The sequence below is a fragment of the Hylobates moloch genome, unplaced genomic scaffold, assembly GCF_009828535.3.
Source record: "Hylobates moloch isolate HMO894 unplaced genomic scaffold, HMol_V3 SCAFFOLD_5, whole genome shotgun sequence".
NCBI classification, from domain to species: Eukaryota; Metazoa; Chordata; class Mammalia; order Primates; family Hylobatidae; genus Hylobates; species Hylobates moloch.
In genome coordinates, this window is record NW_026652280.1 from 58,009,178 (window position 1) to 58,021,986 (window position 12,809).

The 12,809-nt window shown below is 41.6% G+C and overlaps 1 protein-coding gene across 3 annotated transcripts in view; it reads left to right on the plus strand.

The window, feature by feature from the left end:
* ABHD3 (abhydrolase domain containing 3, phospholipase) overlaps nucleotides 1-12,809 on the plus strand; it is an 84,488-nt gene that overhangs the window by 19,605 nt on the left and 52,074 nt on the right. For 2 of the 3 annotated variants that reach the window (XM_032152661.2, XM_058438565.1), the window contains exon 4: nucleotides 1,070-1,115. The exons of the other annotated variant lie outside the window; for it this stretch is intronic. In XM_032152661.2, the coding sequence (XP_032008552.1) occupies nucleotides 1,070-1,115 (46 nt within the window). The remainder of the gene's footprint in view (nucleotides 1-1,069; nucleotides 1,116-12,809) is intronic. 3 annotated transcript variants of the gene reach the window in all.

Sequence of the window (12,809 nt, forward strand, 5' to 3'; positions counted from 1 at the left end):
TTTAAGTACTGAATAACTTTTGAAACCAGCACGACACTACAACTACCATTATTACTAATAGCTAACTTTCACCGAGTACTTACTTGAGCCAACATTGATCTAAGCCCTTTACATTGATCTGAGCCCATTTACCCAGCAGATGCAAACAGGATCAGAGAAAGCACAAGGTCATCTTTCCTCCCTAGGTCAACTGAACGCTAAGCAGTAGCATAATGGGGCCCATCCCACCAGCTCCGGCGCCTGGCTCTTTGTGGCTCTACCTGTGATGTTTACACCTCATGTAAAATTCTGGTGTCCATGTTTGCTGAGCCTTAAGGGAACAAGAGCTGTTTCTTAGAATATAAATAGATACGTATGAATGTTACAAATGCAGTGGGTAGAGGGTATATATTTTTTCTTTGTTTAAAGCAAAAACAAGGCCAGATGCAGTGGCTCACGCCTGTAATCCCAACACTTTGGGAGGCCGAGGTGGGCGGATCACCTGAGGTCAGGAGTTCAAGACCAGCCTGGTCAACATGGTGAAACTCTGTGTCTACTAAAAATACAAAAAAAAAAAAAAATTAGCCAGGCATGGTTGTGGGTGCTTGTAATCCCGGCTACTAAGGAGGCTGAGGCAGGAGAATCGCTTGAACCCCGGGAGGTGGAGGTTGCAGTGAGCTGAGATCGCACCATTGCACTCCAGCCTGGGTGACAAGAGCGAGACTCCATCTCAAAAAAAAAAAAAAGCAAAAACATTTAAATTTGACTTGTATTTAGAATTGTTTTAAAAACACTTGTTGGAGGCCCACGTATGTGCGTAGGAAGAAGTTGGAAATATTCTACTCTTGGTAGGAAAAATTAACATCACTTCAGTATACAATTTTCTAATTCGAACCCACATGTGGAATTAAGAGAACTGGAATTTTATTTTAGTGCATTGCATTTAGATGAAATCGTCAAACACTACACCTATAAGATAGATTTTTAAAATCTTTTAGTGCTCTAAATCAGTGTCAGTAAGATGACTTTAATACTACCTCATGAGCAAGAATTGTGTAAAAATAACAAAAATTGCTTTCCTGGTTTTTAGATGTGTGGTTTTTAACAACAGAGGAGTGGCGGGGGAGAAGCTCTTGGTAAGTAAATTTAAATGACAACAGTCTTAACTTTTTAAAGAATCATTTCTAGTTTTATAACAAAAAGCATATTCTTTTTATTTAAAATAACTGTTTATGTAAGCAATACAAATTTATTATACAAAAATACAGATATGGAAAAAAGGAAATTTACAAGACTGATAATTATATAACCAAAGAAATTCCCTTAGTCTGTGTTCATTCAGATTTCATATATAAAATATATATATTTCTATTTTTATAAAAATTAAGATTCTATTTTGTAACTAAACTTTTGTACTTACTACATTTTAGCATCAATAGTAATTCACCTACATCTTTTTTTTCTACCCTCTCAACCCAGCTTTTCCTGACTCTGGGAAGAACTGAGAAGAGAAGGCCTCATTTTTAATGCAAAACACATTTTCTTTAAAAATTAACCAATGCAAAACAAATTAATACAGTGATTTTTTTTCCACTTATGAAATTTACATTTGTCATGAAACAATTTTGTATGTTATACGCCTGTTTGCCAGCTGAAGTTTACATGGCGGAAATGTTATTGAAACCTTTTAAAATTTATATCAGGTCTTTTTTTTTCCCCCTCTAATTCTGAGTTTTTGCTAAGATAGATCTTTCACCTCTTAGAAAATCACTCTATCTGATGTTTAAATCTGTGAGTTGGAATGAGAAATATTCCACTCGCTAAAATTTTCTTCAGCTTTTTAACTTTTTACAATCTCAACAGGTCAAAGGCAATTCTACTAGAATTGAAAGAAACTTTTTTTGGGTCATTGATAGAGAATGACATTAAGACTATAAATAAGTCATGCTGGAAATAAAAATTTACAATCAGGTCACAAGTGTCAACACTTTATAAGAACTTGGGAAGAAAAAACCTCTTGTACTTTGCTTTACAGTGACTTAGGCACTGGAGGAAATGAAAATCATACGATTTCGAAAGCAAAAGTTACAGAGTGTTATGGTCTTACTTAAGTGCCTTGTAATAGATAGCTTGACGTGAAGGTTCATATTTCCTCATTCAGTCCAGCCCTTTAGGAATCTCGTAGACAGATAGTACTCTAAAGGGAAAGATTTGAATGTGTCACTGTGGCCCTGGCCCAGGTAAATCATTTTGAGCAGCTCCTGTCTGCTGTGCATTCTTCCAGGACACAAAGCACGGGGGAAGACATGGTCTGAGGCTCTCAAGGAAATAATGTGCTGCAAAGCCAAGCTCGTTAGTTCTTTATGAAGTGAGGGACAAAGATCTGTTCATTCAGCAAAGCCGTGGTGTGTGCCTGTTAAATCGGGCACTGTGCAAGGCAATAGGGTGAAGATATACATATTAATGAGACACAGCCCTAATCTTTAGGAGCTCAAACTTTAGTTGTGGGAGAGAGAGTCAAGTCCATAAAAATATACACAGTGCTAAGTGTTTAACAGTAGCCTTTGTTAAGGCTACAGAGCACAAAGGGAAAGAGTAACAAAGCACCTGAGGGAGGTGGGAGAACTTAGAGAGGAGGTAGTGTTCTGAGTTGGATCTTGAGGGCTGTGGTATTGAACCTCCAAAGGGGAGAGAGAGGCTCTCTCAGCGCAAAGACCAAGGTATTATAAAGTGCGTGCAGTAGCAGCTACTTACTATGGCTGGATGATGATGATAATTTTATCTAATATTTATGTAATCCGTAGAATGTATCAGTTATGTCTTTTCCTATTTAATCTTCAGAAATAGAAACAGCCCAACGATTTAGGTAAGTGTAGCCCCCATTATCCCCCATTTCCTTTTGGAGACAGGGTCTTGCCCTGTTGCCCAGGCTGGAGTGCAGTGGCACAATCACGGCTCACTGTAGCCTTGACCGCCTGGGCTCAAGTGATCCTTCCACCTCAGCTTCCCAAGTAGGTGGAACCAGAAGTGTGTGCCACCATGCCTGGCTGATTTTTTATTCATTTGTTTGTTTGTTTTGTAGAGATGGAGTCTCACTCTGTTGCCCAGGCTGCTCTTAAACTCCTGGGCTCAAGCGATGCTCCCAAAGTGCTGAGATTCCAGGCGTGAGCCACTGCACCTGGCCCCTGTCCTGCATTTTACAGATGAAGAAAACAAGACACTGGTAGGTTAGGAACTTACCCCTCCCAATAAATGACAGAGCCAGGATTCAGACCCAGGTGATCTATGTGCTTATGTTTTTGACCATTATGCTTTATGCTTTCTTACTCTTCTGGAAGTGACAGGAATTTTCTAGAAGGGTAGGGCCAGAATCACATGTAGAATCCTAAGAACCTGGTATTGAATCATTGATATTTTGAAGCAAGGGCATAATTTGATCATGGTCATGTTTTAGGAAGAGAACCATGGCAGTGGTGTGTAGGAAAGAAAGAGATGAGGGGAAGGAGGCTGGAGGCTGGAGGCTAGGAGGCCAGTTAGAAAGCAGTTACTACAGACCTACATGTAGTTTGGAGTTTGAAAGCAGATGGAGGGGGAATAAAGAAGAGAGAACAAAAATGAGTAGTATTCATGGGGAAGAAAATAGTCGTATTGTGGGGAAGTAAAGACAAGGGAGTCAAGGGTAATATTTCTAGCTTGGCTGGCTGATGGAAGATGCTGGTATTTGCTGAAATAGGAAATTTAGAAGAATTTGTGAGATTATGATGTAACAAAGATAACAGATTCCATTTTAGATGTTTAGGGTGCTTTTAGATCATCCTGGTGGAAATCTTTAGTAAGTTTTTGGATGTACTGGACTGGCCTTCAGGAGAAATAGGCAAGCAAGAGAGAGACAGACTGAGATTATCAGTGTGCAGATAGAAGTTGAAGCTCAGGAGTAGTTGAGATTAGTTAGGGCACATGTAGAGTAAAAGGGGAGATTGATGGTTAGAAGCTTAAGAAACAGCAGGCTGGGAGTGGTGGTTCACACCTACAATCCCAACACTTTGGGAGGCCCAGGTAGGAGGATCACTTGAGCCCAGAAGTTGAAGACCAGCCTGGGCAACATATTGAAACCCTGTCTCAAATATATATGTGTGTGTGTGTGTGTGTGTGTGTGTGTATGTATGTATATACACACACACATTTAAAAAAGAAACAACAAATAGGAAGGAGGAGAGAAAAAGAGGAGAAGGATGCTTTAAAAACATTCTCTCCTTAGCATTTAAAGTTAATTAGAAATTTGCTTTGAAATAGTACAGCAACCCAGTGATTTTCAGCCCATAAGCTTTAATTGTATTTTTGAAAAACCTCCAAGAAAAATTCACTGAGTTCTAAGTAAGATAAGAGTAGCTGGGTCTCTGGAGTCTTACGCAGTGTGTCAGTTAAATTTTGATTAACTAGTACCCCCCAGCAAATATGTGTCTCAAAATAGCTAATAACACACTAAGCTGTTAGAGTTACAGTCTGGCAGGCAGCTTGGGTTTATGTAGCAGAAAGTACCTCAGACTCAGTATAAGCCCCAAGTTCAAGTTCTGTTGTCACCACTAACCAGCTATAAGTGATAAAATGCAAGTCAAATAACCTTTCTGTTTCTCTTTTTCTTAACTGAAATATGATAATAATGTGTACTTGCCACCTCACAAGGATGTTTCAAGTTCACATGAAATAATAAACATGAGACCGGGCACAGTGGCTCACACCTGTAATCCCAACACTTTGGGAGGCTGAAGCGGGCGGATCACTTGAGGCCAGGAGTTCGAGATCAGCCTGGCCAATATGGTGAAACCCTGTCTCTACTAAAAATACAAAAAAATTAGCCGGGTGTAGTGACACATACCTGTAGTCCCAGCTACTTAGGAGGCTGAGACAGGAGAATCATTTGAACCCAGGAGGTGGAGGTTGCAGTGAGCCAAGATGGCATCACTGCACTCCAGCCTGGGTGACAGAGCAAGACTCCATCTCAAAAACAAACAAACAAAAAGAAATAATAAACTTGAAATATCTTGTAAGATAAAGCTTTTTAGGGCCAGGCACAGTGGCTCATGCCTGTAATCCCAGCACTTTGGGAGGCTGAGGCAGGCAGATCACTTGAGCCCAGGAGTTCAAGACCAGCCTGGCCAACATGGCAAAACCCCATTTCTATTAAATTAAAAAATAATAAAATATAAAAATAGGCCAGGCGCGGTGGCTCACGCCTGTAATTCCAGCACTTTGGGAGGCTGAGGTGCGCAGATCATGAGGTCAGGAGTTTGAGACCAGTCTGGCCAACATGGCGAAATTCCGTCTCTACCAAAAATAGAAAATAGCCAGGCATGGTGGCACATGCCTGTAATCCCAGCTACTCGGGAGGCTGAGGCAGGAAAATCATTTGAATCCAGGAGGCAAAGGTTGCAGTGAGCCCAGATCGTGCCACTGCACTCCAGCCTGGGCGACAGAGCAATACTCCATCTCAAAAAAATTTAATTAATTAAAATTAAAATTAAAAAAAGTTTTTTATAACCCAAGGCATAACTGCTACTGTATTAACTCGTTAGATCATTAGGGTATAAGAAGTATACATTTAATTAATTAGTTTACTTCCTTGAATTTCTTTTTTAAAGTACTTGTTCTAAATGGATATAATTACCTTTGGTCATTCTACATCCTTATTACTCTTTTTTGAGTTGGATCAAAAAATGAGATGCTAATATTGATTATTAGAGCTAACGTTGATATTTAGATCCCTTGATAATCCTGCTTCTTTCTGTCTTCAAGCTAAGAACAATTACTGTTTCATACTAGAGGAACTCTGATGTTTATTTATACCTCACCTTGTTCCAGAAAGAATCTAATGTAGCTCAGACCCAGAGTAAGCGAGACTTTAGGGTAGGCATAAAAAAGAACAAAAGATGAATCAGCAGAGATCAAACAGGAAGGAACTGTCTCTAACAGAAATTAGCTCACAAGAACTAGCAAAGGTGAAATGAAATTTAGGGTAAGCAGTTCTCCTAGGAGTGGAAATGTTAGAGATATACTTAGAATTTATAGAGATTACTATGGCTCCTACAAAGGAGAATAAGGAAGTAGAAATTTTCCACTGCCATTCTGTCCTCATTTCCAATTAGTTATTGTAGGATTGAGGGAAAGCCAAAGGCCTTTCTTATTAGGAAATGAGCATCTTATACACCTTTTCTCCTTGGGTCTGTTTCCTGCAGGAGACAGACAGTCCTAGTCTCAGTAGAGCAAACCTCAGATATTCCTGTAGGGTTCTAGGAGCCTTGGAATAGACAGGACTTTTTCTTCTGCCCTGCAGATTGGTTTTCAAGGATAGGAATCCAAGTTACCCACAAAGTCTCTAACATTGTTGATTACTTTGTAAACTTAGTTTAGGAATGGTAATTTACAAATAACTTAGCCAAAATTTGTTGAAAGCTATCTTTAGTTATAGGATCTATAACTAAAAGCTACAAATTTAGTTATAGATCCTGTAACTAATATTCAAAATAGGCAAATCTGTAGACACAGACAGCTATTCTTAGTTATAGGATCTATAATAAAATTATAGATCCTGTATAAAGTTATAGGATCTTGGGTTCCCTATTTTTAGTTATAGGATCATGCAGACTTCTGTGTTCCTAACCCAGTAAGAAAAGCATCCTAGCTTCTTTGGAAAATAGTCTGGCAGTTCCTCCAAAAGTTAAAATAGATTTACCATGTGACCCAGAAATTCCTGAAATGAAAATATATGTTCTCACAAAAACTTATACATGGGCCAGGCACAGTGGCTCATACCTGTAATCCCAGCACTTTGGGAGGCCGAGGCAGGAGGATCACTTGAGTCCAGGAGTTCAAGACCAGTCTAGGCAACATAGTAAGACCTTGTCTCTACAAAAACAAAAAATAGCCAAGTGTGGTGGCATGTGCCTGTTATACCAGCTACTTGGGAGGCTAGGTGCAGGAGGATTGCTTGAGCCCCAGGAGTTTGAGGCTGCAGTGAGCTGTGTTTGTGCCATTGCACTCCAGCTTAGGCAACAGAGACCCTGTCTCTAAAAAAATAAAAATAGGTTGGGCACGGTGGCTCACACCTGTAATCCCAGCACTTTGGGAGGCTGAGGCGGGTGAATCACAAGGTCAGGAGATCGAGACCATGCTGGCTAATATGGTGAAACCCTGTCTCTACTAAAATACAAAAAAATTAGCCGGGTGTGGTGGTGCGTGCCTGTAGTCCCAGCTACTCAGGAGGCTGAGGCAGGGGAATCACTTGAACCTGGGAGGTGGAGGTTGCAGTGAGCTGAGATCACGCCACTGCACTCCAGCCTGGCGACAGAGCAAGACTTCATCTCAAAAAGTAAATAAATAAATATAAGAACTAAAAACAAAAAAGTAAAAAAACCTGTACATAAATATTTACAGCAGCATTATTCGTAATAGCCAAAAGGTAGAAACAACCCAGATATTCATCAACAGATGAATGGATAAACAAAATGTGATAGCTCCATATCCTGGAATACTATTCCACATTAAAAAGGAATGAAGTCGGCTGGGCGCAGTGGCTCATGCCTGTAATTCCAGCACTTTGGGAAGCCCAGGCGGGTGGGTCACGAGGTCAAGAGATCCAGACCATCCTGGCTAACACGGTGAAACTCCATCTCTACTAAAAATACAAAAAAAAAAAAAATTTGCCAGGCGTGGTGGCGGGCGCCTGTAGTCCCAGCTACTTGGGAGGCTGAGGCAGGAGAATGACGTGAACCCAGGAGGCGGAGCTTGCAGTGAGCCAAGATCATGCCACTGCACTCCAGCCTGGGCAACAGAGCGAGACTCTGTCTCAAAAAAAAAAAAGGAATGAAGTCTTGAATGCATGGGCACTTTGAAAGCATTATGCTAAGTGAAGAAGCTCATCTCAACAGGCCACATATTGTATGAGTCCATTTATATGAAATATTCAAAATAGGCAAATCTATAGACACAGAAAGTAGATTAATGGTCACCTAAGGCTTGAGGTGGAGGATGATTGCTAATAGTAGGAGGTTTCTTTTTGGTGTGATAAAAATATTCTTAAATTATGATGGCACAACTCTGAATATATTAAGAACCATTAGGCCGGGCGCGGTGGCTCACGCTTGTAATCCCAGCACTTTGGGAGGCCGAGGCGGGCGGATCACGAGGTCAGGAGATCAAGACCACGGTGAAACCCTGTCTCTACTAAAAATACAAAAAAATTAGCCGGGCGTGGTGGCGGGCGCCTGTAGTCCCAGCTACTCGGAGAGGCTGAGGCAGGAGAATGGCGTGAACCCGGGAGGCGGAGCTTGCAGTGAGCAGAGATTGTGCCACTGCACTCCAGCCTGGACGACACAGCAAGACTCCGTCTCAAAAAAAAAAAAAAAAAAAAAGAACCATTGACTTGTACGTGAATTATGGTATGGAAATTACATCTCATAAAGCTTTTAAAAAGAAAATCCTCCTTTAGGTGCTTTCTAGTTCAAGTTAGGGCTGGCTCAGCAGGTAAGGGAGGGCCAAGAAGGTCAAGCAGAAGCTGGAAAATAATTTAAAGCAGCACTGCCCAAAATGTGGCCTGTGGATCAACTCTATTCCTCAGGGTACCTGACTCTAGTCCCAGACAAGATGAGGAGCTGAGATAGAATGTCAGCCAACTTAGGGCCGGATGCGTTGGCTTATGCCTGTAATCCCAGCACTTTGGTAGGCCAAGGTGGGTGGATCACTTGAGGCCAGGAGTTTGAGACCAGCCTGGCCAACATGGTGAAACCCCGTCTCTACTAAAAATATAAAAATTAGCTGGGTGTGGTGGCGCATGCCTATAATCCCAATTACTTGGGAAGCTGAAACAGGAGAATCACTTGAACCCAGGAGGCAGAGGTTGCAGTGAGCCAAGATCGCACCACTGCACTCCATCCTGGGCTACAGAGCAAGACTCTGCCTTAAAAAAAAAGTTAATTAGTTTTAAAAATGGACAAAAATTTATGTATTTATGGTATACAACATGATGTTTTGAAATATGTATACATTGTGAAATGGCTAAATCAAGCTAATCATTACCTGAGAACATTTAAATGAGTAAATGATTTATCTAAGTTTGGTGGATGAGTTCAGAGCTGGTTTTGACTCCCAGGTCAGCACTTTCTACACATCATGATGGCTATAAAATATTGTTGTAGACCCAGTGTCCATGTTCCCCGCCCCAACATTCATATGTTGAAGCCTTAACCCGTCAAGGTGATGGTACTTGGAGGCACGGCCTTTGGAGGTAGTTAGATTTAGGCGAGATCATGAAGACAGGGTCCCTATGATGGAATTAGTGCCTGTAGAAGAAGAGGAAGAGACATCAGAGCTTTCTCCCTCCACCATGGGAAGACTTTCAAGTATATAATACATTGTCATGAATGATAGTCACCATGTTGTACAATAGATCCCTTGAACTTATGCCTCCTGTCTAACTGAAATTTGGCTGAAGTGATCTGCCCACCTTGGCTTCCCAAAGTTCTGGGATTACAGGCATGAGCTACCAGGTCCACAGCCCATAAATAATTTTTTTTAAATAATGGTTAATATACTTTAAAAGCACATAAACCAATTTCAGTTCTGTACATTGTTTAGATAAGCTGACTTTTTTTCCCTCATTGCAGTATTTCCTTAATGAGAGAAGCAGCTTGCTGATTTACATTCTGATGCCAGCACCTTATCTCATCCTGAACTGGCATTTTGAATGGCTCTACTTCAGAGGTCCACAAATCCTCAAAAACAAAACAAAACAAAACCACCTCAGGCCAGGTGCGGTGACTCACATCTGTAACCCCAGCACTTTGGGAGGCCAAGGTGGGTGGATCACAAGGTCAGGAGATCGAGACCATTCTGGCTAACACAGTGAAACCTTGTCTTTACTAAAAACACAAAAATTAGCTGGGCGTGTCGACAGGCGCCTGTAGTCCCAGCTACTTGGGAGGCTGAGGCAGGAGAATCCCTTGAACCCAGGAGGCAGAGGTTGCAGTAAGCCGAGATCATGCCACTGCACTCTAGCCTGGGCAACAGAGCGAGACTCAGTCTCAAAAAAAAAAAAAAAAAAAAGCCCACCTCATTCCACAGATGAGGACACCTCTAGAGAAGTGGGGTAACAATCAGAAGTCATAAAGCTGATTAGTGGTCTCATGGCAGGAACTCAGGCTGTGCAGCCTGGTGTCTTGACCTTTCAGTACTGGCTTCCAGTCAAGTCAGCCTGAAAATCTGGGGATAGATGGAAGGAGAGTTTTCAGAGAGAGGATTGTCCCTCCAACCTCAGATTCTTTGAGGTTAAGGACTCAGACTTAGAGAAATCTGTTCTTGTTTCCTACTAGCTTTTCCACCTTAGCTTTTCCATGGAAGCTAGTAGTGTAGGAGGGACTTAGAGCTCTTCCCCCACCCCATCCCCCCAGCTCCTCCAGCCCACCCCACTGTGGGCCATTTTCTGAAGAAAGCATTTAGAAAGGATTAAGGGACCTCCCTGATAGCCAGAGGGAGGAGGGGTGTAGAGGTCAGGGCCGGCCAAGGCACAATTCAGTTTCAAACTTCTGCCTTCAGGCAGTGTCTTTCTCACATGCAGTACCTCCCTACTGGACATATTGTTCCACCCAAGTCGGCCCTTTCCTGAGTGCTTCAAAAATAACCTGTCCCTGCTCCCCTTACCTTCATCTATATAACAACCCAGGAAGGCTGGTTCAGCCAGGTATAGGTGTGAACACATTTAATCCTTGAGAATTTTCTCCCAACATTGACAGGTGAAGTCCAATAACAAAAATTTTAAACATAGAAGATTGTGACCAGGCATGGTGGTTCACACCTGTAATCCCAGCACTTCAGGAGGCCAAGCCAGGAAGATCACTTGAGCCCAGGAGTTGGAGACCGGCGTGGGCAACATAATGAGACCTTGTCTCTACAAAAAAATTTAAAAATTAGCTGGATATGGGCATGGTGGCACATGCCTGTACTGTAGTCCCAGCTACTCAGGAGGTTGAGACAGGAGGATGGCTTGAGCCCAGGAGGTCGAGGCTGCAGCAAGCCATGATCATGCCACTGCACTGCAGCCTGGGCAACAGAGCAAGAACCTAGCTCAAAAAAAAAAAAAAGTTTGGTGTGGTGGTGTGTGCCTTAGCCTTAACCTCTTGCCTTGGGCTCCGAGTAGCTGGGATTACAGGCGTGTGGTGGCGCATGCCTGTAATCCCAGCTACTTGGAGGCTAAGGCAGGAGAATCGCTTGAACCTGGGAGGCGGAGGTTGCGGTGAGCTGAGATCGTGCCACTGCACTCCAGCCTGGGCAACAAGAGCGAAACTCCATCTCAAAAAATATTGATCCCTGAACCCCATCCTCCAGAGATTCTGATTCATTTGGTCTAGGGTGGAGTCCAGGTATCTGTAATTTATTTTAAATAAACACTCCTTGGTAAGTCTAATGTACAAACAGGGCTGAAAATCCCTGGGAGGTGATGAGTAGTCCTGCATGTGATAGCCTCCATGACCCAGGTGAGGCATGAGATTTGCCTCTTAGGAGCCTGGACTGAAAATAACTCCTGGCTGACCTGCTCTGAGCCACTAACAAAACTGCTCATTTATTGGTGTAGCTTGTATAACCTGACATCATGAGCATGTACGGCAGCCATCTGGAGCGTTGGCAGGAATGTGACACAGAGGTCAGCCTCAAAGCTGGCCAGGATATTTCCTGGGGCCCTTTGTTTTATGGTTAGTTGTTTTTTAAAATTAGCAAACTCCCAGGCAAACTTAGACAGTTGGTCATTTAATATGTCTATCAATGACTGGGTGAAATGATTGTTCATTAAACTGCTGGTTTTATTTATGTGCAAATAATTTTTCTTCTCTGTGACTCCTTATTTAATTAACTCATTTTCCAAAAATAAAATCAATTTTCCTAGGGACAACTTAGGCAGTTTACTAGGTACTGGACAGGGGATGGGTGGAATGAAAACCACATCACACTGTAGAGATCAATTAAAGAGCATAATTAGTCCTATTTTGAAAGCATTGTTCCTTTTGGGGAGGCCCATATCCACACAGGAATCACAGAGTTCGTTTAAATGCATCTTATCAAATATTTGAGTGCAAATCATTAAGTACTTGAGAGAGGAATACTCAGTGAAATATTCTAAGATCCTGATGATCATCAAACATTACAGTTAAGTAAATATGAAACATAAATGATTTTTTATGAGGCATTCATGTGTCTTTTTCAGTTTTCACTTTGCTGGACAGAAAACTAAAATTCTAGATAGCTTAGTTCAGCATTGGAAGTGCGGTAACCCCAGCCCTGAGAGAGAAGGATTCTGAGTTATGGCTTCCACTGCAGATTAGCAAATTAATCTCCTCCAAAAATAGCTAGGGAGAGTCTGGCTACCTGATTAACAGAGGGAGTTTTAAAATTTGAGTCTAGGTCAAAAATTGTTTTTTTAATGAAGAGAATTTTAAATTCTAAAACAGATTTTCTAAATCTGGTACCAGAAAACTGTCAGGTTAGGAGAAATCAGTTTGTCAGCTTTTAAGAAGCCCTTAGTTGATTAAGAAGGATAAATTAGATGTAGTCCATAGGTAAATATAAAATATATGCTTTATTGTTTTTCTATTATATATGAATAATAGTAATTAATGATATTTCATTCTCTTCAATGGATTTTTTAAAACTAACCTCTTTCAGCCATTAAATTACTGTTGTTAGCCAGGCATGGTGGCTCACGCCTGTAATCTCAATACTTTGGGAGGCTGAGGCAGGAGGATTGCTTGAGCCCAGGAGTTTGAGACCAGCCTGAGCAACATAGT